Raw genomic sequence first — 26,934 nt, forward strand, 5'->3', positions numbered from 1 at the left:
TCCAATGGTCTAGATTCTCCAGTCACAGGAACACAGCCTTCTGCGCATCCACAGTCAAGTCTCTTAACCATTTTACGTGCTTAAATCAGCTCATGTCTCCTTGACTCAGCTGGAGAATGTGGACCTAATCTAATCAATCTCTCCACAAACAATAATTGCCTCATTCCAGAAATGAACCTTGTGAACCACTGTTGCACCTGCTCTCAGGTAGGAATATTGATGAGGGAACCGAAATTGCACCTCGTAAATCAGAAAGTACTCCAAATCTTTATGTATAATATTATATTCCTTTCCTCCTTGTGTTCATCTAGCTTCAAGTGTTTTATGAATAATATGTACTATCCTGTGGCAGCAGTGAGTTCCACATTCTCAGCACTCACTGAGTAATGAGGTATGTCATGAATTACTTATCACAGTATTTAGTGGCTAACTTGTCATTATGACCCCTAGTTTTCGGTTTCCCCTCAAATTACACATAAATTGAGACGTACTGAATGGCTACAGCTCTGGAAAGCAACTCCTCTGCTTCATGTAGTTCCTTCCTTTCCTTAAGGATGTTTCCTAGATTGTTCATAGCGTGGACATACTTTGGGTTGAGTCTGAAAAATAAAGGTTTCTGAAATTTCCACCACAAATAAAATTCTTTCCAATTAAAGAGTTACTGTGCACCTTCAACAATATAAAATAACAAATAGAGTGAGAGGGAAGAATACCTGACAGCTTCTCTATAGTACTGGATCGCAGATATTTCTTTACCTCGGTCAGCTAGATTTTTGCCAACATTGTAGTGTACCTGCACAAAAGGAATGCTATCAGTACTGAATTACAAGGCTGCATAATCCAGTCCAAAGACATAGAGACCAGCATTAACCATGGCTCAGTTGACAACTTTCTCACCTCTAGGTCAGCAGGTTGTGACTTGAGCACTAAATCAAGGCCGACTCTGCACTATTGGGGGACTGAAAGATAACGCGAGGTGTCAAGCTCAGAATATCCTCTCAGGTCAATACAAAAGATTTGCAGCACTATTTTGAAGCAATTTAGGGCAGTGCACCCTGGCATTCTCACCAATATTTAACCTTTCAACTAACATCACTTGGAAGCAGATTATGTGGTTGTGATCAGATTCCTGTTTGCAAGGGGTGCTGTGCATAAAACAGATATGGTATTTTCTACATCAGAACACCGACAATACTCTGAAAAGTACTTCATTGACTGTAAAGTATTTAAAGTCCTCATGCTGTGGAAGGTGTCATAGAAAATCAAATATTTTATTCCACAGTCAACACATTGTCAACAGTATATTGCCAAGTAAATTAAATACAACCTCTCAGAAAAATTTTATTCATAATTTAGTCATCAAATAAGAACATAAGAGGTCGGAGCAGGAATAGGCAATTCAGCCTCTCAATTGGCGATTTAATACGATCATTGCTGATGCCACCCTGGCCTCAGCTCCACTTTTCTGCCTACTTTCCATAACCTCCTCCCCCCCACCCCCCCCCCCCCACCCCCTTAACCCATTACTAATTAAAAATATGAGTAAATTTAAGGAGGAGATGCACAATGTCCCAGCATCCTTTAAATGAGTAAATTCCACAGACTCGCAACCTTTTGACAGAAATAATTTCTCATCTGTTTTAAATCTGTTACTCCTTATCCGAAAACTATGACCTCTCGTTCCAGATTGCTACATGAGGAAACATCTTCTGTGCATCTACTTTGTAATTCCTTTTAGCAAGTTACATATCTCAATTAGATCTGTTTCATTCTTCTCAGCTTGAGGGTACAGGTCGAAACTGCTTAATCTCGTTTCGCAAAGCAAACTCCATCTCTGGAATCAATCTAAGGAATGTTCTCTGTACTGCCTCCAATACAACTACATCCTTCCTTCAGTTGTAAGGAAAATTGTATACAATACTTGAGGTGAGGTCTCACTAAAGGCTTGTATGGTTGCAGCAACACTTTCTGACTTTTGTATTCTAGTCCTTTAGCAATAAATGCCAAAATTCCATTTATCTTCCTCATTACCCACCGAACCTGCATTCTAGTTTTCTGCGATGCAAGTACAAGAACAGCAGATCCCTCTGCAACAAAGCACTCTGAAGTTTCTGTCCATTTAGAGTATACGTTGCCGATTCCTCCAAACAAAACAGATAACCTCACCCTTATCCATGTTAAGTTTCATCTACCAAATTTGACCTATTCACTGACCTATCCATATTCATTTGTAAAATGTTTACTTCTTCATTGCAATTTACGTTGCCACCTGTTTAGTATAATTTGCAAATCTAGCTACAGTACTTTCTATGCCTGCAGTCAAATCATTATCTTCTATTACAACTTATTTAAATGAATATTTATTGAACATTTGCATTTAGTTTCTTTTCTACAAATAAGTATACATGCTTACTTTAGCATTGAAGGGACATACAGATAATGCACTTGTGAAAAGATCTTCTTCTGTTCTCCAATGGCAACTGCGCCGGATACACTGCATAATATTCAGAATTACCAAGCCTGCCACCGCAAGAGAGATGATGTTCTAAAGAAAATCAGAGCAAGAATTAAAGACAGTGCTTCAAAATCTACTTCAAGCTTCTTTTTTTAAGATAACAAGTTAATACAGGCTTGGAAAAGTAAAACGTTTGTGCCTACCTTGAATCTCCCGACATGTCTTGACAAGATGCAAATGCCATAAGACAACAGCATGCAATACCCAGCGCTGGAGAGATAGATTACCCGCTCTGCAATCACAAACCCTACTCGGAAGAAAATGTTTGATGCAGGAAGGAATGGGATGACCAGAAGTGTGATTCCAGAGGCAAGGATTCTGTAAAATGTATCCAAAAACAATTGCGCATGAATTTAGATAACCCAGTTGAGAAATTCTCTGGAGAGAGATGCATGTTACCATAAAATTAACTCATCTCTTTCTCTCACCCATACATACACAAACAAAAACACACCCAATCCAATCTCATTAAGCGGTTAACAACATGAGTCACAAGATTTAATAAGGAACAATGATACCAAGGATACTGGCATGGTGGCTCACTGGTTAATACTATTACATCACAGCGCCAGGGATGTGGGTTCAATTCCACCCTTGGGTATCTATCTGTGTGGAGTTTGCACGTTCTCCCCATGTGACATCACCTGATGAAGGAGCAGTGCTCTGAAAGCTTGTGATTTCAAATACACCTGTTGAACTATAAGCTGGTACTGCGTGACTTCAGACTTTGTCCGTCCCAGTACCTCCACATCACGGCTACCAAAAATGTGCAGGTTGGGCAGACTGACCGTGCTAAATTGCCTGTCGTGTCCTGGAATGTGTAGGCTAGGTGGATTAACCATAGGAAATGCAGGGTTGCAGAGACAGGGTGGGGGTGTTAGATGCTCTTTAAGTGTCGGTGTGGACCTGATGGGCCAAATGGCCTGCTTCCACACTGTAGGGATTGGTGATAATGGCCCTACCTCTGAGCCAGCAGACCCAGGTTCAACTCCCACCTGTTCCAAATGTGTGCAGTAACATCTCTGAACAGATTGATTAGAAAATATATTATCAAAGGGTGATGGCATTAATTACTTCTGATACATTCGTAATCTCCCCTTATCCAAGAGTCAAAAGACTTTACTTGTAAATCAATGTGCAGCCTTACAGAAAGTGATTTTCAGAAAGTGATGGCTTTTTCAGGTACATATTTAAGAAGAACACCCTACCTATCAGTGCACCATTGACCAAGCTGAACTCAAGAACAGCACCTCAATGATGAGATTATGTCAGGATCATAAGTACAAGATAGTCACCAACAAATCCAAACAGCAGTTCTCTACTCAAGTAGTATTTGAGGTGAATAACAAATGCATTTATGGAGATCTTGATCATCTCCAAGAAAAGATAGCTGAACTGGAATTTTCTTTATCGAATGGAGAGATTGTGAAACTTGCTAACATGGGTTGAGGTGAATTTAGATGAAACAAAGGGATATAGATCAGGTGCAGATACGGGCGGAGAAATGCAGATGATGTTTAATCTGGGTAAGTGTGAGATGTTGCACTTTGGGAGATCAAATGTCAAGGAAAAGTATATAGTTAATAGCAGGACCCTGGACTACATTAATGTACAGTGAGATCTTGGGATTCAAGTTCATATCTCCCTGAAGGTGGCTACACAAGTAGATAGGGTAGTAAAAAAAGACACATGGCAAGCTTGCCTTAATCGGTTAGGGAAGTCTAAGGATGTCATGTTGCAGTTTTAAAAGACTTTGGTTAGGCCACACTTAGGAGTATTGTGTTCAATTCTGGTCATCACATTACAGGAAGGCTGTGGAGGCTTTGGAGAGGTTCACCAGGATGCAGCCTGGATTAGCGGGTATGAGCTATAAGGAGAGGCTAGCAAAACTTAGATTGTTTTCTCTGGAGCGGCGGAGGCTGAAAGGTGACTTGATAGAAGTCTATAAAATTATGGCATGCAGAAATATGGTTGACTGTGAGAATCTATTCTCAGAGTTGAAATGTCAAATACTAGAAGGGGATGCATTTAAGGTCCGGGGGAGGAGGTTTAAAGGAAATGTGAGGGGCAATTTTTTTACACTGAGAGGAGTCGTCGTCAAACACGTTGCCAGGAATGATGGTGGGGGCGGATATATTAGGGATGTTTAAGGAACCTTTGGGTAAGCACGTGAATATGCAAGGAATAGAGGGCAGATAGATGAGACTAGTTTAATTCGACGTCACGTTCAGCACAATATTGTGGGCCGAAGGGCTGTTCCTGTTCTGTACTGTTCTACATTTTATCAATGTATTTAAAGAGACTAGTTGAACACAAGGCAGAAAAGAATAGAAAGAGACCTTGATAGGGTGAGAAGGCAAAGCATTGAGCTTAAACAGCAACATGGGTTAATAATGCAGTAAACCTGCTTTTGTCTGTGATAAATTCTATGTAATTAATTTTTCAAGAGCATATAGATTCCCCTTCAAATGAATGGTGGTCATCCAAGAATTGGCACATTCAATATAATATACAAGTGGATATTCTCTGATAAGACCTGGGCCAACAGAAAGATAATTGTTTTGAAATTCTTCTCTCCTTTACATTTCTCCGTTTATTACTTCTCTCAGAAGACTGATATAAACCATAACAAAGACCATTTGCTTGTGTACTACCCAGTACCTAGATTAAGAATGGGTCTTAAGAGCAAGCCACTTGCCCTACCTCATTTTGCAAATCACACAACACAGGAGACCATTCAGTCCACTTGTTAATGCTGACTCTTAGAGCAGTGAAGCAGTATTAACCTTCAGACTCCAAAGACTTGTAAATATCAGATTACAACAGGATCTTGACTAGATGGATCAATGGGCTGAGAAGGGGCAAATGGAGTTTAATTCAGCTAAATGCAAGGTGCTGCATTTTGGGAAAGCAAATCTTAGCAGGACTTATACACTTAATGGTAAGGTCCTAGGGAGTGTCGCTGAACAAAGAGACCTTGGAGTGCAGGTTCATAGCTCCTTGAAAGTGGAGTTGAAGGTAGATAGGCTAGTGACGAAGGTGTTTGGTATGCTTTCCTTTATTGGTCAGAGTTGGGAGGTCATGTTGTGGCTGTTACAGGACATTGGTTAGGCCACTGTTGGAATATTGCGTGCAATTCTGGTCTCCTTCCTATTGGAAAGATGTTGTGAAACTTGAAAGGGTTCAGAAAAGATTTACAAAAGATGTTGCCAGGATTGGAGGAGTTGAGCTATAGGGAGAGGCTGAACAGGCTGTGGCAGTTTCCCCTGGAGCGTCAGAGGTCGAGGGGTGACCTTATAGAGGTTTACAAAATCATGAGGGGCACGGTAGGATAAATAGACAAAGTCTTTTCCCTGGGGTCGGGGAGTCCAGAACTAGAGGGTATAGGTTTAGGGTGAGAGGGGAAAGACATAAAAGAGACCTAAGGGGCCACTTTTTCACGCAGAGGGTGGTACGTGTATGGAATGAGCTGTCAGAGGAAGTGGTGGAGGCTGATGCAATTGCAACATTTAAAAGGCATTTGGATGGGTATATGAATAGGAGGGGTTTGGAGGGATATGGGCCAGATGCTTGCATGTGGGACTAGATTAAGTTGGGATAACTGGTCGGCATGGACAAGTTGGACCGAAGGGTCTGCTTCTGTGTTGTACATCTCTATCCATTATCTTTTCTACTCTTATCCTTTTGAAAGATATGACTGAATGTGGTTCCTTTCGAGAAGAGCATGCCAGATCACAACTAATTGCATTAAACAAAATTCTTCATCTCTCCTAAATCGTTTGCAAACCTTCTTGCATCAGAGTTCCTCCGGTTAATGATCCTCCTGCTTTTATTTGTTATCTCCTTAATTATTCTACCAAAGCTTTTCACATATCTCAACATCGCTATTAAACCAACTCTTTGATTAAGTTGCAAGGGACGCCTTATAGAAATCAAGAATGTACCACGAAGAACAATAAAACATTAGAGGAAACATTGACCATGACTTCAAATCCAAACACGTCGACCACATGGAAACTTTGCAACTGGCAGCTCTAAACACATCAAAACTAGACACCTTACCTTTTTTCATCTGGGTTCATGGAGAATAAAGCTTGAAATATTATCCCAATGAGGACGATCCAAAATACGAGGGGGGCAAATATTCTAATGTCTCCAACTGATTTAATCAGAGGTAAACAGCCCATTGACCAATCAAAGCACAGCCACCAGGGACAGACAAGTAACCACGTGCTCAAAGAGTAGTAGTAATTATAATTAATGGCCTGATAAAACAAAATAAAGCAAGCATAACATTAGACTTTAGTATTGCAATGAATTTCGACATTACCAGTGCTAACATAGTTGAAGATCAATTGTATAACAGAGCAATTTTCTATACCAGAAGCAAAGCTCACTTACCCAGTATAAGACTGAAATCATTACCATTTGTCTTATATATCGGGTGTCAGTGAGATACCTGCAAGGAGCGATAATTTGTGATTTTGATAGTGATAATGGTTGGATAGTAAACCTGAACAACTGGTACAGCGAGCAACTCATCATAAAATCTAACAGTACAGGGAAGCAACCATTTGACCCATTTTCCCCGTACCAGATTTTTGTAAGAAATGTCTAGTTAGTTCCACCACCCTTAATCTTTATTCTGCAAACATTTTTCTTTTCAAGTATTTCTCCAGTTCCCAAATTAATGCTACTACCGAATCTACTTCTACTGCCCTTTCAGGCAGTGCATTCTAGATCACAACTCGCCACATAAAAAAAGATCTGCCTATGGATTGTGTGTCAATGTCTTTAAAAACTGTGTCTCCTGGTCACCAAACTGCCAGCCAGTGGAATCTCTAACTTTCTCTACTCCAAAAAGATCAACCACAGCTTGTCACTATACATAACTGAAATCATACCTGGTAAAACTCTCGGTAAATCTTCTCTGCACTCGCTCCTCAGCATTGACATCTTTCTAAAATGCAGTGCCCAAAATTGGAAACAATGCCCCAGTTGGGGCCTAGCCACTGTTTATGAAGGGTTACTGTAAATTCCAGCATCAGACTTTCTCTCCAAATTGAAAAAAGATTGACAAAAGCAGTAGGAAGGCCACACGTTAAAATTTACAACATACGAAAATCACAACAGCATGCATTCAAGGGGAATTCAGAGCGAGAAAGGAACAGAAGGATATACTCATGAACGGAAAGGAGGCTTGTGTGCCACATAAACACTATAACAGTATTTGCCTTGTCATCTCAAAATAACATGTACACAACATAAACATTTCTAAATGTTAAATGCACAATTTGATTTTTGATCATAAGAGTTCTTTCAAAAGCACCACTGTCATCTTACCCGCACAAGAGCATTATCTGCAAATGATGCTGGGTTATCCACTTCAGTGAAAACTGGGGGCCCTGTGCCCATGATCCGCCAGCGGACATACAGAAGGGCAATCCCACCAGATGCCACCAGCAGAATGCGTGTAAAAAACCCTCTTTTCCACAGAAGTAGTATCTGAGGATGAGGCAAGATAGAACAGAAAAATAAAACAAATCAGTGTAGCAACATATTTAAGCACACATACCGAGACAGCAGATTTAAATGAAAATATTTGAATGAAATATTCTGAGGCACTTCACAGGAGCATTAGAAAGCAAACGTGGCATTGAGCCACTTAAGAAGGTTTTACATTAAATGACCAAAAGCTTTGTCAAATAAGGTGGTCTTAAGCAGGGTCTTATGGAAGGAAAGTCGGCTGGAGAGGATTAGGACGCTGGACCAAACAGGATGAAGACACAGTCAACAATGATGACGTTGTTAAACTTAAGCATGCACGAGAGGCTAGAATTAGAAAAGCAAGGATATGTCAATGTGAGGTTGGAGGAGATTATACAGTTGGGGAGGGATGAAAACTTCGAGCAATTTGAAGAAAGGATGAGAATTTTAAAGTCAAGACATTGCGTGATTAGAAGCGAAAGTGGGCCAGTGAATAATCAGGGCGATAGGAAACTGCGACTTGCTGCAATTTAAGGCACATGCAGCAGTGTTTTGGAAGAACTCAAGTTCAGGATTGTAAAACAGGGGAGACCAACAAGGGGTAATTTGGCATGGTTGAGTTTAGAGGTAATGAAAGCATGAGAGTTTCAGCAAATGAAGTGTCATTCCAGTCATTCGAAACATTTCAAATTATCTTTCCACATGAATGAACTGAAGACCTCACACAATGTACCTTTATAATGTTATTTTAAAGAAAGATGTGCATTGGTTTACTATAGTTACCCATACAATTTACAGCACAGTGAAGTGCAGGAGTTCAGAGAGGGAATTTGAGAGCTTCAGACCCAAGCAGCTGAGGGCATGCCTCACATGGTGGAACAACTAAAAGTGAGGGTGGTAATAAACCAGAATTGGAGAAGTGCAGAGATGGGAGAGGGGCTGGATTTGATCTGACTTATTGTAGTCACATGCACCAAAGTATAGTGAAATGTTTGTTTTGTGAGCAGTACGGACAGATCATAGCAAACAAGGATATATACAGATTATAGGCTGCTTAGGAAGAGCGAGGTTGTGGTTGCACAGGTGCACAAAACACGATCAACACCAGCAAGATCAACGTGATTTGAAGTTAGAGAGGTGCATTGAGCAATCTAATAACAGCAGGGAAGAAGCTGTTCTTGACCTAATGGTTTGTGCATTCAAGCGTCTGTATCTTCTGCCTGATGGAAAAGGTTGTAAGACAGCATCACTGGGGTGGGAGGGATCTTTGATGATGTTGGCAGCCTTTCCATGGTAACAAGAAGTGTAAATGGATACAGCGATAGGGAGGGTCAAAGCTATGGAGGGAGTTGATAACTGAAAATTGAAAATTTTAAAACCAGTATTGCCAGATTTGAGCCATTGAAGGTCAGTGAGCACAGGGATGATGTACAAACAGAATTTAGTGCAGGTTAAGGACATGGCAACAAAATCTTAGTTAAACTTGGAAGTTGTGTGGCCAGTCATAGAACACTGGAATAATAAAGTCTGGAGATAATGAAAACATGGATAAAGGTTTCAACAGCAAATCATTTAAGGCAGGGAAGGAAACTGATGATATCATGAAAGTGGAAGGAAGTGGTTTGGAGATGGAGAGGAATAGAGACTCAGTTTAGGGTTAAATAAGAAGCCAATCCATCGGCATTGTTTTACCTCAGATAATTTGGGCTTCCGTAACAGTGCCATGCCTAGGTGTAGGATATCCATTTTGCAGATCACAAGTGCATCAAAGACTGTATTAACACCCTGAAAGTGTAGACATACAAGGCGATAAATAAATATGCATAGAGCTATCAAATTGTCAACAGCAACTTAAACACACTGAAAGCCAGCAAAGCATAAACATGCATTTTCCCAACTGAATAACGGTGACACTTTCTCACCAGAACTGTGATACCCTGTTCCTTGCAAAGCATCGCTATTGCACAAAGCAACAAGCTGGCAAAGATCCAGTAAAAAGAGAACTCTCCTTCTGCATCATCTGAAAAAGAATCAGTGCAATAATTGGTCTTAATTTTGAAGTAGCAGTTGACACGTCTTCAAAAGTAACTACAGTACTGATAAATTACCAACTCCAGGGCAAAGGTCAGGAGTGCAACAAAACTCCTGACAACAAAACTGAATGAGCTCAGCTCTGACTCTCAAGCAGCTTGACCTCATCCAGGACAAAGCAGCTCACTTGATTGGCACCCCATCCACCACCTTTCCACATTCACTCTCTCCATCATCAATGGACAATGACATCAATATGTACTGTGTACAAGATGCTGCCAAACAACAACTCATCATGGCTCCTTAGACAGCGCTTTCCAAACCTGTGTTCGCTACCACCTTGAAAGACAAGGGCAGCACATGCATGGAAATACTATCTGCAAGCTCCCTTCCGAGCAACATACCATCCTGACTTGGAATATGTTGCTGTAGGAAAATGCTGGTACTCCATTGTTAGTCTGGGACTCACTCCCTCTCCACTCTATGGGTGGACCTCCATACCAACCATGGACTGCAGCAGTTCAATCCATTAGCTTACTTCCACCATTTTAAGGTCATTTAGGAATGGACAAGAAATTTTGGCCGAGCCAGTGACACCTGCGTACCATAAACAAATTTTTTTTAAATGTATGATCATAATAAATAATCTAGCATCTTCAGAGGAATCTTGAGTATCCAGGATTCGATTAATCAAATTTTGGATTATTCAAACAAGATCGCAAGGTCACGATGCTTGGCTAACTATGTTATCCAGCATTCAATTAACTGAACAAAATACTCCCTGCCCGTGTCCTTCGGATAATCTAATACAGGTCCCTCTGTACATAACTCCTTTAGCAAAGTAAAGCATTGCAAAGCTGGTTTTACTCTCCAGCCAAAGTGGTTCTTCATTAATGGATATTAATATTTTCTAAAAGCCAGTATTTCCATCAAATCCCAGGAGTTTCCTGCCTGACACTAAGTTAAAATTACCATGAATATAAACTTCAATGGTATCACCATGTAAACAGATTAGCCATTGATATGTGACACACGTATTCCAGAACAGATACAATCTCTGAACAGTCGTACATACATTTTCTGAAGGCTTTACAATAGCTGATGAAGGACAATAGAAAGAACAGAGCACAGAGGAGATCTGCCCTGCCAACAATCCCAGCAACCTGGAAGACAAGAATCAAGAAAAACTAATGAGTGCTTCATTACCATTGGAAGGTAAATTTATGTAGATTACACTCTCGTCATCCACTCCCCTTTAACCAAACCTACTCCATGGTTCTACGGCCTGTATGTAACTCACACCACTGTGCCCACTGACCAACAGTAATTTCCAGTCTGGCAATGCCTCCAATTTTAAATTTTCACCCTCGTGTTCACATTCTTAGGCCCCTCTCCACCTCTGCAACCTCCTCCACCCTTACAATCCTCTGATCTCTGAGCTCTAATTCTGGTCTCGTATGTCCTACACTTCATTTGATCCACCAATGGTGATTGTGCCTGAAGTTCAAAGCTTTTAAATTCTCGTGGCACGGTGACTCAGTGGCTAGCACTGCTGCCTCACAGCGCCAGGGACCCGGATTTGATTCCTACCTCGAGCAACTGTCTGTGTGGAGTTTGCACACTGCCCCAGTGTCTGTGTGGGTTTCCTCCGGGTGCTCTGGTTTCCTCCCACAATCCAAAGATATACAGGTTAGGTGAATTGACTGTGCTAAATCGCCCATAGTGTTCAGGGATGTGTAGGCTAGGAGCATTAATCAGGGGTAATGTAGAGTAATAGGGGAAATGAGTCTGGGTGGGGTACTCTTTGGAGGGTCGTTGTGGACTTGTTTGACCAAATGGCCTGTTTCCACACTGGAGGGATTCTAATTCTCCCTGAATCTGTCAACATTTCCATTCACTTTTAGCCTGTTATTTAAAATCTAACTGTTGGACCAAGCTTGTCCTAACATCTCACAAAGCTGAGTGATAAAATATATCTGATAATCTTCCTGGAAAGCACCTTTGAATGTTTTACAGTGATAAAGGCATTATGTGAGAGTAAGTGGTTACTGTACTTTGAAAATTATCATCCCTACTGGATGGATGAGAGATTTAGGCTCTCCTTTTATTTCCATAAACAATCTGCTTGCCTGAAGTGTGCATTTCTATAGCTGGACATAACCAGCTTGCACTGAGGCCTTGATTTAAAGAAACGATACTCTGTGAATTCCCACAAATTTATAAAATCCACTTTGAGATAATTTGCTTACACTCTCTGTATGTACTGGATGCACAGCAAAGAATAGTGCAGCTAGAAATGATGCTTTTGGTGCCCTATTGAGCAGCCTCCCTTTCTCATCATGTACTAGACCACCGAGAAGTACCGAGAAGACATCAAGAGTCATTACAGAGATCACACTGTGAAGTGCAATGTTGACCACGTGGAAGCCAACTGGATGCAATCCTCCAGCTATCAGGTAGTTCAACCTAAGAGAAATGAAAATATAGACAGATCCAAAAATTAACATGAGCTTAATCAGCATTCAAATTAGACACTGCTCTGTATTTTATGTAATGTTTCTACATAATTTTACATTTCTTATTTTATTCTTGCTTTACTGCATTTATATCACTTACTAATCCAACTACAGAAGCTACCACAGGAATGAGGAATTATGCCAACATAACTTGTAAGTAGATGTGCAAATTATTTTTATTTATTTATTCATTCATTCGTTCACAGGATGTGGCTGTCGCAGGCAAAGCCAAATTTGTTGCCAATCCTTAATCGTCCTCAAGGTGTTAGTGATGATTTACCTTCTTAAACCATTACATATGGGGTAGGTATACCCAAACAGCCACTAGAAAGGGATTTCCAGCATTTGACCCAGCGTCAGGGAAGGAACAACAATATGATTACAAGTCAGGGTGGTGGGCAATAGTAAGGTGTTTATTTTCCCAAGCATCTGCTGCCCTTGTTCCTCTAAATGTTATAGGTTTGAGAGATTTTAAAAAGGGTTTGCCACTTGGCATTATATAGGATTGTACTGTATATGGAGTAAGACATTGGAGCAGCATCCACATAGATCCCAGTGGACCAGCATACCCACATTGTGCTCCATGGCAATAATAACATACAGAGAGGTCAAATGTGTGTCACGTTGGGATGCATGTGAAGACCTTTAAAAATAGTGGGGTGGGACCTAGTTAAATAAATCTCAAACTCATTTCTGGCTAATACCATTTTCGCTGGTAGGGGAAAGGGGCATTGCATGAATCTCACAGCTTTAAAATAGAAAGATACTGGGTTATTTGAGAACAGTGCTGTGGATAAAAAGACATTTTTTGATGCCCCAAGCACCTGAACTCACTGTGTACGATTCATGAATTGATAGAGGAAGACAAAGATCATATTCACACTTCAGGAGTGTTTAGGTGTTACAAAGGAAGTTATTTAAATTCCCAACCCTTTAAAGCAACAGGCCCTAGCTCTCCATTAGGGTAAATTAAAACACTGGACGGTGGGTTGCTTTGATTGAGAAACCATTTGACTTAGCTTAGGAAAAGCCACTAGCACATGCTCCTACAGATTAAGTAGAAATCAATACTGATATTTCCCAATGGCTATTATTACAGCTGAGCCCATTATAAATCCTTGGTCAGCTTCAAGAGCTCCCAGAAAACATTTATCTCAGCAGATGGCTGAGTTCTTATTTTGAGAGACAGTTTTGGGAAGCAATTAAAAAATTACCTATGTTTGATGTAGTCATTGAATTAAAGCTTATTTGCTTTTAAAACAGATTTTAAATGCCTTCATTGTCACTCTTTTAATTAATTTAATAAAGGAGAGTGCATTCATGAAAACTCTCAGATTTTTTTTTAATTGATGCATTTCCAGATGGCTCGCAAGGCCTGCTTGTTGTGGATACTGAGTTAATGACGACAGAAGTGGTTAGAGAGGGTTTATAGTGATGTCAGGCTTAGGGCGTGAGGACTGGGCCTACTAACTAGCCATCCTCTGTATTTTTATTTGTCTGCAGCCCTCTCCATTTGCATCCATTGTTGACTTAAACCAATCCCTGCGTAAGACTTCTTAGTGATGGGGAACTTTATAGAGAGATGGCAAATTTCTTGCTCGAGTGGCCTATCTCAGTAGCAAAAATGTGGCCCAAATCTTTTTATTAAAGACTTGCTAATGCTAACGTAAGCTGACAATGTGTATTGGTGGAGACCATATGAAACATCCTTGATAAGTGAGTCGAATTGACATCTCTATCTCACATATACACCATGCAAGGACTGGATTGTTCACCTGGACATCGAATTACTACCGTTACCTGAACATACAAAGAAAAATAACAGGCAAGGGGCTGTGCCGTATTACAGAACTTATAGTACGGATGAAGGTCATTGGCCCATTGATTTTCTCTTGGATGTCATTTAATCTATAACTAATAACAATTTTTTTATATCTGCCTGTGCTGCTTTAGTTGATCAATTTAGAGGCTAGTTGGTGGGTTTATTTGGTAGGCAGTGCCTGACAATCATGTCCGCAAGGATTGCAATAAAATTTAAAAATATATAATTAACCAATTGCTATCCCGAATAAACAGCAGAGTTTCCAAGGATAACCACATCAAAAATAAAAAAAAAAGCTCTCCCGAAACATTGGGGAGGGGTTGTCAGAATGGCTGGAAAGGGAAGGAGTGACATAGGAAGAAGAGGGTGAAATGGTGTAGGAATTAAGTGAGCAAGTGAAGGGTTGGTCTAGTGTGTGGCATGGAAAGATAGTACAGGACATGAAGTTAAATAATGGCTGCAGTAAAGAAACAAGGCAGAGAGTTTGCAGATGTGATGGAGGTCTTGATTAACAGTTGGAGAACCAGTGGTACCCTCACCTTGGGAAGGCCCACCACATCTGTACCTTCCAGGCACTTAACTGGGCAATAGTGGGCATTTCATGGGATCAAAGATCCCTGGAAGAAAATCCCCCTCCCTCCCATTTCCTGTTCGAGGTCAGCAGTGCTTCTGTACTCAGGAGCGCCACAGCAGAGGGAGTGGCTACTGTTGGTATAACAGCTATCCAAGGCCTCATCTCGAGGACAGGCCCAGGCACACGCAAGTGATGGCACAAAGTGAGCCACAAAGGTCAGAGGCTTGGCAGCAAAGACAATAGGTGGCTGTTAGCAAGCCTCTCCTTCCTAAAGCTGGGGAACCCCTAGCCCTAGCTCCAAGAGCCCACAAGCAACTCTGACAGGACTTACTTGTCATGCTCCCCTTATAGTAAAACTTTATCCTACTCCTGGGATGACATCCCTTTAATGGACATTAAATTGCACATTGATGGCCCCAGTTGGTGCTGGGATAAAGAAGGCTCTCCATGGATCAGCCCCAGCCCCTTCAGGGCAAAAGTGAAAAGATAGCAGGTTCCTAGCAGCTACCCTCCAGCCTCATTAAATGCTCCCCATCATGGCAGAGGGCACACGATTCCAAACATTAATGAGACCCTAATTACTTTGTAGCTCACTTCTATTTTAAAAAAAAAGATTGTAACTTCAGCGGTTCTCTAATCCTTAAAATTGTATTAGTAGCAAAAGACATATGGTAAAAGACATAAGGGCAATATGCTGTACTACAACATTGGCCTTTACACAGGCCTTCAGAATAAAGGACTTCACTTGCAACCATAAGATTTTCCTTCTCTGTTCCACAATCTGCATTACAACCACAGAGGTGGTGCACACAATTAAATGGCACTCCATTAGGGTGGCACAGTGGCTCAGTGGTTAGCATTGCTGTCTCTCAGCACCAGGAACCCGTATTCGATTCCACCCTGATATGACTGTCTGTGGAGTTTCTTCTTTCTCCCTGGGCTTCCTCTGGGTGCTCTAATTTCTTCTCACAGTCCAAATATATGCAGGTTAGGTACATTTGCCATGCTAAATCGCTCATAGTGTCCAGGGATGTGTAGGCTAGATGGATTAGCCACAGAAAAAGCAGGGTTCCAGGAAGAGGGATAGGGTATTGGACTCGATGGGCCAAATAGCCTGCTTCCACACTGTAGAGATTCTATGACACCTATCTGCACAATACTGCCAGAACGAAACCTTCACGCCTCTAGATTTGCTCAATTTTGTTTTATTTGCTGAGTTAATTATCCAAACATGTAACTATACATGGTTAGGGAATAATTTTAATGAAATCAAACCATCTTAATGATTTGCTGGCAAGTAGTAGGCTACAGTTGGTCATTAAGTGTTAATTTAATCTATTTATTGAAACTTGCTTTCTGCAAACTGAATGCCACATTTATCAAACAGTGAATGGCCTTAAATAGGATAAAATAAATGACTGTGGATCATAGAACATTGCTATGCTTAATAATGACCTTCAATACTCTTAACCCAATACCGAAAATGTAAACAATAACTGACACTTTGTAACATGAATTTGTGCACAAAAATACATTATTTCTATCAATTTAAAGGCACAAAAAGCAAAATAAAAATCATCTTAAAGTGAAGCTGTGGTTGCTTGGCAGCGTGAAGATGGATACTTGATTATACCTGGTGCATGTACAATAGAAACGTTACAGTATAAATATGAACCAGATTCTCACCAATAACACAGACCTACCTGAATGTAAGCACCGTAAGTGGTCGATAAGATTTATGACTCGTGTTGCTGATCAAGTTAGAACCCCAGAAGTCATGTTCCCAAAGGTTGCTAAGTGGTGTCTCTGGTCTAAGATCCTGACATGGAAAGGAAATGCCAGGAGTTAGTTGATGCAAGTTTCTCTTTCTGTCTCCAGCACAGACCCCTTTGGCCTCGCTCATCCCTCTTCTCCGTGATCTCCTGCAGTCCCACTATCCTGTGTGATCCCAAAGCTCCTCCAATTTTGGCCTCTTGCAAACTGACATTAATTATTCCACAATAGGTTGCTAAGGCCAGATGCTAATTCTCTCCACTTGCTTTTCTCCAAAGACACTCCTTAAGAGAGAGTGAGATGGGGGTGGGGTTCAGATTTCTTTCCTTTAATGTTGTTAATAAACCAGTTGTATGTTTTTGACAATCCAGTAAAGACACGTTAAACATCTCAACTACTAGACCAACAATGTAACCAACCAATACTATCACCCTATAGCTACTAGAATTGGATGTTCCAATTGGCTGCTATTAAAACCAGGTTTTACAAGTGAAATGCACTAACTGATTGCAAAAGCCTCTCTCTCAATTACATTATTGTATCTATGTAATTATATGGTAAGTAGAGCACAGAAACAGGCCATTTGCTCCAACCAGTTTATGCTACTATATACCGTTTTTGCAAGCCTCCTCCAGCTCAGCCTACACAGGGGAACCACGAAAAGCATGCTGCGTTGTGGTTCCGGGCAGGGTTTGGGGAGTCTGCAATTCCTTCCACAATGCTACACCCACCTTCCTGCCAGATTTCCAGAGCCTGCAGAGATTAGTAGTGAGGGAAAGTGCAGCAACATGAAGAGAAGACAACCATTTAAAGTGTCTTTTTATCTTTTTCTATCTCATGCATTTATCCACCTCCCATTCAAATGTATCTCATGCTGTTCACGTGGTAATGAGTGTTCCAGCATTACCCGAGGTTTCAGGACATTTCCTTTCGGTTCCCTACTTGATGACTATTTTCACTCTTCATCGCAAGAGGAAACATTCTCTCTTCATCCATTTTATCAAAACCTTTCAGAATTTTAAAGACCTGTTAGGCCACCTCTCAGCTGTCCACATTTGATATCAAAGAGATATTCGGTCAGTTCATCTTCTCATGATAAGTATAAACTCACATTTCAAATATCACCCATGTAAAACTGTTTTTCAACTCTTCCAGTATTCCCTTTCTTTATGTACTGTACAGAATACTCAAACTGTGAATGCAACCAATGTCCAATACCCAATGCAATCATAGCATAATGTCTCAGCAGAGTAGAAGCAAGTAAACTATGAACATCAACAGCACTTTACATTAAACACTTTCACTTTTCAATGAAAATCCAGCAATAATTATTTTGCAGTCCACACCTGGACTTTTAAATGCAACAACATACCTTGTTGTTGATGATAGCTTCTGAATCATCAAAGACAAACTCTCCATCATAACTAATGCCAAAACACAGAATAGATAATGCACCAATAATAGCTCTTGCCCAATACTGAGGGAGCTGTGGCACTGGTAAAGTATTGTCCAAACTCCATGCAGACTGCAACATCATGTTAAACCTTGCACCATTTCCAAGATGCTGGCATTCTGCTATCCATAACCTAGGAAAGGAAGCACAAGATCAGTTTGAACATATTGCAACACTTCATGAATTTGTTAGGCAAAGATCGTGAGCTACATGCAATGCTTTAACAGAGGTACATATACAATTGATGTGTGGTTGCTGATGCTTATTGTCCTTAAGGTTTTGAGACATTGAATTGGTTAACCATTACATCACCTTCCACTGGAACAACGAAAAGCCTATTTTACATTTTGGCAAACGAAAACAGAAGCTGCTGAAGAAATTCAACAAGTCTGCCGCCAGCGATGGAGAGAAGACAAAGGTGGGTCACTGGTTTTGAAACTTTAACCGTTTTCTCACCACAAATACTGCCAGATCTGCCGAGTTTCTCCTTCAATTTCTGTTTTTGACTGTTTCAGATCTCCAGCATCTCAGTTCTGTTTTATTCTAGCATTTTTTTAAGCTGACTGAATCATTGCCATCTGTGAGTTAACTGTCTTCTCTGATAAACTCTAATGTGTTAATAATTGATAAAGGTAAATATTCAATGTAAATAAAACAATTTTATGTTGAAATGATCCTCAGATTATTCTGCATGCAGTAGTGCCCTGGAAATTAATCTACAATACTTGGAATGTCCAGGATAATCCTGTAATGTTCGCAACTCCCATGAGCAGTCTTACAGAGTCATACAGCTTGGAAACACACCCTTTTTGTCCAACCAGTCCACGTCGACCATCCTCCCATACTAATCTTGTCCCACCTGCCCGCATTTGGCCCATACTCCTCCAAACATTTCCTATTCATGTATTTAGCCAAGTGTTATGGACTAGGCCAGACCACTCAAAACATTCTTAAGCAGGCAACCCAAACCATAACTTTGCAATTTGTTTCAGTTAAGCATACAGTGAAAATTACCCGGAGTACATTAGCTAGGTTGACTACCAGGTTTTAAAACAGACAAAAGTTTATTCACAAAATTACACAATGAAACACAGAAGAGAATAAAGAAGCCCTACAGAACTCAATCTATCCAAACTAGACTTAAGTATGCTGTTCCAAATATACACAATAGTCCCAATAAGCAATCCCCCTAAAAAAGCAGCAAAAATGGATCAAATGTTTACAGGTTGAAGTTAGAAAGGCAGAAGAGAGAGTGAGTTTAGCAGCCTGTTTCCACACAGCTGAACTCCTAACTGGTTGTGGACTGAACTGCTCAGCTAGAGAGCTGACCACTCCCCTTTCATTATACAGGTCACTTCTAAAACATGACCACTTTGGCCTGAAGTCTCCTCTGTTTACATATAAATAAATGGCCTCTCAACATCCTTTTTCATCTCTGTACTAAACTAGTCACCTTTGAGCTGGAAGGTTTTATCAGCCCTCTGAAAAAAACCAAGGACAATGTATTCTTGAGAGAAGGAACAGCTTTTAGAAAAAAAGGACCAGCTTTGTGACACAACAATGTCTCATATCCCCTCATTATCTTCCTAATTTTCCCACTTAATAATGCCCCTACACTCTCTTTACTCTTGAATGGATTCATTTGATCCAAGTTCTTTATCTAACATATGATTATTTTCTATTCTTGACTAGAACTTCAATATCTTTATTCATCCATTGTTCCCTAATCTTACCAGCCATACCTTTCACTCTTGTTCTAGGCCAGACCAGACCCCCTCAAAACATTTCAAGAAAGTAGCCCGGACCCTAACTTTGCTAGCCATTTAAAGCAGGCGGAAAGTGGATATTCCAGGAGAGATACAGCTGGTCCAAACGCTTAGTTCTAAACAAAACAGAATTTATTTGCAAGATTACCAAACAAAACACAAACAAAAGAGAACAGAATATAGAATAATTTAACCCATCCAAAAACCCAACAGATTATCCCAACTTAATGATGCTGTTCCAAATTCCTGCAACAACCCTCATAAGGACACCTTGGCAAAAAAGGAAAAATCAAACAAAGGGTCTTACAGGCGAGATATCAGTGAGAGGGAGGATCAGCCTGGACCTGCTTCACAACTGACTGACTGGCTAAAACCAAACCAAACCAAACTAGAGAAAAGCTGAACTGGGAGAACTGGCTACTCCCCTTTCATTGAACAAATGTTTTCTTAAAACTTGAAAGCATTCTCAAGGAGTTTAACAGAGACTTGCTGCTTTTATGATCTCTCTTTAAAAAAACCCCAGGACAACCTAACCTTGTTAAAGGAGCAGCATCATCACAACTCTAACAGGAACATGGCGACTCTGACCTCTTGCTTATTTCACGTTTGAAAGCCTTCCACTTGACAATCATCTCCTTTACCTGCAAACAGTCTTGGCTGTCAGGTTCTGCTAGTATGAATGAATTCCAAACTCCAACTATCTGGGATAGCACACTCATTAAAAATGTAAGTTTGTTAAGGGTAATCATCACCCATGGAGCTTCACTTCAATGAACAACCATGCTCAAAAGAGACAATAGACAAGGACAGAAAGTGTGTTTTGGATGAATAAGCCATTCAGCCATTCCCTGAGTTTGTTAATAATCTGTACCTTAATTCCATCTACCCATCTTGGTTTCCCAACCCTTGGCACCAATACCCATCAACAATCAGTCTTAGAATATGAAAAAGGGTTGCCACTGACAGGTTAAGGAATAATAAATGTTCTCAGTTGGTAGACACCTGTTATAACCTACTGAGGTAGCATGCTATAAATAAAGCTACAATATTTCTATTTTAAAATGTTAAACTTTTTTTTTCCCAGTTGCATTCAATATCCCAATTTACCTGACTTTCAGACCAAAGTTGATAGAAAGGGCAGACCAGGTTTTTGCTCTAAACAAGAATTATTATTTATGATAACAAATTTGACCACAGCTAAAAGTCACTTGACCTAAACCTTTGGTATAGAACAATGTGACTTGCTAAAACTCAAATCTTCTATAAACTTTCCCTGACACACACGTAGGAGAAAGCGATGACTACAGATGCTGGAGATCAGAGCTGAAAATGTGGTGCTGGAAAAGCACAGCAGGTCAGGCAGCATCTAAAGAGCAGGAGAATCGACATTTCAGGCATGAGCCCTTCTTCAGGAATGAGGAAAGTGTGTCCAGCAGGCTAAGATAAAAGGTGGGGAGGAGGGACTTGGGGGAGGGACGTTGGAAATGCGATTGGTGGAAGGAGGTCAAGGTGAGGGTGATAGGCCGGAGTGGGGGTGGGGACGGAGAGGTCAGGAAGAAGATTGCAGGTTAGGAAGGCGGTGCTGAGTTTGAGGGATTTGACTGAGACAAGGTGGGGGGAGGGGAAATGAGGAAACTGGAGAAATCTGGGTTCATCCTTTGTGGTTGGAGGGTTCCCAGGCGGAAGATGAGGCGCTCTTCCTCCAACCGTCGTGTTGCTATGGTCTGGCGATGGAGGAGTCCAAGGACCTGCATGTCCTTGGTGGAGTGGGAGGGGGAGTCGAGCCACGGGGTGGTTGGGTTGGTTGGTCCGGGTGTCCCAGAGGTGTTCTCTGAAACGTTCCGCAAGTAGGCAGCCTGTCTCCCCAATATAGAGGCGGCCACATCGGGTGCAGCGGATGCAATAAATGATGTGTGTGGAGGTGCAGGTGAATTTGTGGCGGATATGGAAGGATCCCTTGGGGCCTTGGAGGGAAGTAAGGGAGGTGGTGTGGGAGGCCTCCTCCCACCCTGCCCCCTGTAAAAACACCATCCCATATTCCCAATTCCTTCGTCTCCGCATCTGCTCCCAGGAGGACCAGTTCCAATATCGTACAACCCAGATGGCCTCCTTCTTTAAAGACCTCAATTTCCCCCCAGACGTGATCGACAATGCTCTCCACCGCATCTCCTCCACTTCCCGCTCCTCCGCCCTTGAGCCCCGCCCCTCCAATCGCCACCAGGACAGAACCCCACTGGTCCTCACCTACCATCCCACCAACCTCCATATACAGCGTATTATCTGTCGTAATTTCCGCCACCTCCAAACGGACCTCACCACCAGGGATATATTTCCCTCCCCTCCCCTATCAGCGTTCCGAAAAGACCACTCCCTCCTTGACTCCCTTGTCAGGTCCACACCCCCCACCAACCCAACCTCCACTCCCGGCACCATCCCCTGCAACCGCAAGAAATGCAAAATTTGCACCCACACAGCAACATATTTTCAGCTCTGACACACACGTACACAGACAAACAATAGATTAACAGAGATACATTAAAATTGTAAAGTCAGTTCAGTGGTCTTTACTTCCAATTCAGCAATTCAAAATTCAAAACTTACACATGCTGGTAAAGGTTTCTTCAAGACTGAATTAAGTTTTTACAGCCAGACAACAGGTAGTTAGCGAGTTTTGAGAATATTTGTAGCTCAGGTTGAGGTTTTGGATGTAGGTTTGCTCGCTGAGCTGGAAACAAAACGAACCTTCCAGATCATCAAGCAAACCTACATTCAGAGAACAGGTAGCTTCTGCTGTGGCAAACAACTGCACACCTTTCTGTATCTTTCTCCCTCTCTCTAACTTGTTTCCAGTTCCAACCAGCTCAGTCAGCTGAGAACCAATCAACATAGTGTGTAAACAATTAGTTGGCTCTTCTTGAGCATCTACACATTGCAAGAATTTGTAGCCACAAAGAAAAAGTTCACAATAAGCACGGGGTAGCTTGAGAAATCTGTTTTCAAAAATGGTCGTACCTTTGCAGGCCACTATTTTCAAAAAAGGTCTTACACTTCTGAGAGACAAAAAATTGGGTTGCTCAAATCCCACTCTAGCGTTTGAGCACAAAAATCAAAGCAGATACTGTTGGTGCAGCACCAAGGGATTGCTGGAATGCCAGAAGAGTCATTGTTTGGGTGAGAAGTTTAAACCAGGGTGCTCTTCTCCCTTTTAGATGAGTGTAAAGGATCCCATGGCATTATTCAAAAAGAAGGCTCTTTCCTGCAGCATCCTTCAGTCAACATAATCAAATACAGATCATTTTGTCAGAACCATATTAGTGTTTTTGTTATTGTGTTGTGTGCAAACTTGCTGCCACATTTCTAAAATTGCAGTAGTGACTGTACGTCAGAGTATTTCACTGGTACTTTGGGACTTCTTGAAGTGCTGAAAGAGGCTATAGAAATTCAAAACTTTAGTTTACGGCTGAATTTCCACATCTTTTCACTGGAATGAACTAATTTCAATTTGGAAATAACTTTATTAAATGAAAAACGGCTCCTTAAATTGGAAATAATCCCACTTACTTTTGGAAATTGTGTTTAAATTGAAAATAGCCGCTTTTGGTTTAGAAATAAACTCTTGGAATTGAACATAATTCCTTTTAATCTCTAAGCAAACCTACAGGAAAACTTTTATTTTAGGCCTGTTTAAGAAATCACTTCTGATCCTCAACCTACAAAACGGGGGGAAAAAAAAATTCTCTTTCAAGCTTGTTATTTTAATTTTAATTAGGTTTTATTTTTTTTACCTCCCAGGAAAGGTTGTCCACAGGCCTCTGAATCGGCTATCCTCATAGCGGAACCGAAGTCCTATCTCAGAACTAGCGGTGAGTGGATGGGACACGTTTCTCTGTCGGACTCACTTCCGGCGTGGTGAAGGAGGACGGTTGCGCCTGCGCCGCATCTGTGTCCCGGAAACCTGAGCTGTCAATCAAAACTTCACACCCACCCAGAAGCGTTGCAGACGCTCAAAAATGGTGCAATCTTTTGCAGAGAGCTTTGGAAAGTCAAAACGAAACATGAAAGCGTAAGGGGAAAAAGATAAAAGTTATACGTGTAAAACGTCTTTTTTTTTTGCATATCCATGGGGACGTGTCAACTTTTAACAAATTTTACATTAATTTATTGTGTGCATCCCAAGCCTTCATGGCACCAACAAACCTCACTTGTATACAGCACCTTTAGCAAAACAATTCGCTGAGCATCGATTATACGTTAAGAAATATTAGGGCAAACAACATAAAGTCTAGTCATAGAGGTTGGTCAAGGAATATGGTCAGAGAGGGAAGGTTTTAGAAAGTATCTTAAAGAAAGAGATTGAGAGAGAATTCCAAAACTTAAGGCCTTCGCAGCTAGTGGCAAAGACATTTGTAGTAGAATGAAGTCAAGAATGTTAACAGTTGAATTTTTGAATCTTTTGAGAACCCCTTTTGGGTTCTCAATAAACTATCACTTCCTCATTTGGTACCTCAGCAGGTTCTAGCCCACAAACCAACTGGTTGAAATCAAGTCTCAACAAAAGTAAAATGCTGGAAATCTGGGATGACATTAAATGATAGAAATGCTCTGTAACACCTGTATAGAATGGAACAGTGTATTAGGCTAACGCTCTTTCAGTTAGAAGCTCGGCCACATTAGAATAGTCAATTTTGAAAATCATGATGTGGAGGTGCCAGTGTTGGACTGGGGTGGACAAAGATAACAACCACTTTACACCAGATTATAGTCCAACAGGTTTATTTGGAAGTACTAGCTTTTAGAGCACTGCTGCCTGATACATTTTATTTTGTTCAAAAAGCACGCAATCTGTAGGCAGTCAATCCCTGTAACATTTTATAAATTCCTACTTTGGAAATAGAACCCAGTCTGGCTCAAGATTGGGATACAGACAGACTCTAACCTCACACCTTTTACACATTGTCTGAGCTGAGACGTCACCTTTCTCTTTAAAACCTTAAGTTATCTCGAAAATGTGACTTGAAAGAAGTTCTGAGATTTGTGTAGTAATGAACCGAAGCCTGCAACCCATTCTAAAAGATGAAAGACTTCACAGTAATCTAGGTTTGTTCAATATATCATATAGGTTGCATATATGACAATGTGATCTTTTGCTATAAATTCTGTGTCTTATGATCCTGCAACCTGATGAAGGAGCAGTGCTCCGAAAGCTAGTATTTCCAAATAAACCTGTTGGACTATAACCTGGTGTGTGATTTTTAATTCTGAAAGTGGCAAGTATATAGATGAGGATTTCAGAAGCAAATCAGCAGCTTTGGGGTGAAATCAACTAGGCGGAGGTGGATACTGCAGATGCTGGAGATTAGAGTCAAGATTAGAGTGGTGCTGGAAAAGCACAGCAGGTCAGGCAGCATCTGAGGAGCAGGAAAATCAACGTTTCCGGCAGAAGCCCATCATCAGGAATGAGAAGTGAAGTCAGGCGATGTTAAAGAGGTGGAAAAAAGTGTTTGTAGTGAAGGTATGGATCATAGAGTCACAAATATTTGAGGCAATTCAGTCCATTGTGTCTGCATTGACTGCCATTTTCATGCCATTCCCTCATAACCCTGCATATTGTTTCATCTTAAATGATGCCTCCTTGAATGCATTGATTGAACTTGCCTCGTCTCACAACCAGTCAGCCATGTCAGACCCTAAGAAATTATTGTGTGATTTTTTTCTCATTTGCATTTGCTGTTTCACAAAGCACGTTAGTACTGTGCCCTTTGGTTTCCCAGTCTTTCATGTGCATGAATAATTTCTTCATACCTACTCCATCTGTACACCTCATGATTTTTAAAACTTATATCAAATCTTCTCTTCATCTTATCGCCTCCAAGAAAAATGATCCCAACTCTTCCAATCTTTCGTAATAACCAAAGCGTCCCATCTCTAGAAGCATATTTGTAAGCATATCACTATCTGGTTGGAAGTCTGGCTGAGGTTCATGTATAATCCAAGGTTGTGAACAATCAGATTGAACTGCAAGGGAGAGGAATGGAGTCATCGCAAAGGAATGGAGTTTGTGTCGGGATAGACAACAATGATTTCAATCTTCCTAATGTATAACGAGGCAATTCCATTGATTCAATACTGGATAATTTAGGAATAGTGGAGTAATTGAGATAAGTGATGGTGAGATAGAACTGGCTTCTCTTTTTGTACGATGTTGCTGAGCAGCAACAGTCCTCTTGGTACAGAAAGGAGGATAATCTGAAACCTAGATAAAACAATCGCTGATGTATGGAGGAATGACAGCCCTGTAGGAAGAAAGTCAATGATGTTTTTCACTCTGCTATTGCAAGTGCCATCATTTTCTCATTGATACCTCACACTCAGTCTGTCTCTACTATTGTACCCAATTCCTGTTAAAGCTCATGGTCTTTCATTCTCACCATTGTCTGCAATCGCCCTCACTCACCCTGACCTGCAACACCGCTAACTCTGCACGCTCTTTGTGCTGCTTACTGAGTCACGAAAGAGGTCCCCACCTGCACCAAGAGTAATTTCCGTGCTCCGACATTCATCTTCTGTAACCCACCAATCTCTGATTCCAAGATGCAAACAGACCAGAAGAGGGCAGGAAGAGTCAAGATGGATGGTGGGCTACCTGATATTCAGCTGTCACCCCTTATGTGGAGAGCATCCTGAATTGGTCTGCCCCCATGTTGCTGACTAACCATATCAAGGTATCTAAGGCTGACCTTGACTTACTGGTGCTGGGATTACCTGTGCATCGTTCTTGGCTTGATTGAGGCCTGCTGACAGCTATGACAAACTTCCTGACTTTGTGTCTGTGCTAAACATCATAGCAAGATATCAGTAATATGAGCTTGTTTTCTCTGGCTGAGGAACCAAAAGGCACAAAGACAAGGCACTGCAAGGGAGGGATGCTATGAGCGTGAAGACAGGTTTCTGAGTGTGTGAGCGCAATGGCAGCGAGTGAAGAGCCTGGAGATGCAGC

At 41.1% G+C, this 26,934-nt stretch overlaps 1 protein-coding gene across 3 annotated transcripts in view; it reads right to left on the minus strand.

The window, feature by feature from the left end:
- The window catches only part of tmtc4 (transmembrane O-mannosyltransferase targeting cadherins 4), a 90,906-nt gene extending 67,082 nt beyond the window's left edge, over positions 1–23,824 (minus strand). For all 3 annotated transcript variants that reach the window (XM_072578046.1, XM_072578045.1, XM_072578047.1), the window contains exons 1-13: positions 23,723–23,824; positions 18,091–18,304; positions 16,649–16,764; positions 12,283–12,499; positions 11,109–11,196; positions 9,925–10,022; positions 9,695–9,787; positions 7,859–8,020; positions 6,578–6,780; positions 2,659–2,833; positions 2,414–2,545; positions 714–793; positions 492–599 (exon numbers count right to left, since the gene is read on the minus strand). In XM_072578046.1, the coding sequence (XP_072434147.1) occupies positions 492–599; positions 714–793; positions 2,414–2,545; positions 2,659–2,833; positions 6,578–6,780; positions 7,859–8,020; positions 9,695–9,787; positions 9,925–10,022; positions 11,109–11,196; positions 12,283–12,499; positions 16,649–16,764; positions 18,091–18,255 (1,637 nt within the window). In that variant the 5' untranslated portion in view covers positions 18,256–18,304; positions 23,723–23,824. The remainder of the gene's footprint in view (positions 1–491; positions 600–713; positions 794–2,413; positions 2,546–2,658; positions 2,834–6,577; positions 6,781–7,858; positions 8,021–9,694; positions 9,788–9,924; positions 10,023–11,108; positions 11,197–12,282; positions 12,500–16,648; positions 16,765–18,090; positions 18,305–23,722) is intronic.
- Positions 23,825–26,934: the final 3,110 nt, after the last annotated feature.

The sequence above is a fragment of the Chiloscyllium punctatum genome, chromosome 9, assembly GCF_047496795.1.
Source record: "Chiloscyllium punctatum isolate Juve2018m chromosome 9, sChiPun1.3, whole genome shotgun sequence".
Taxonomy (NCBI): Eukaryota; Metazoa; Chordata; class Chondrichthyes; order Orectolobiformes; family Hemiscylliidae; genus Chiloscyllium; species Chiloscyllium punctatum.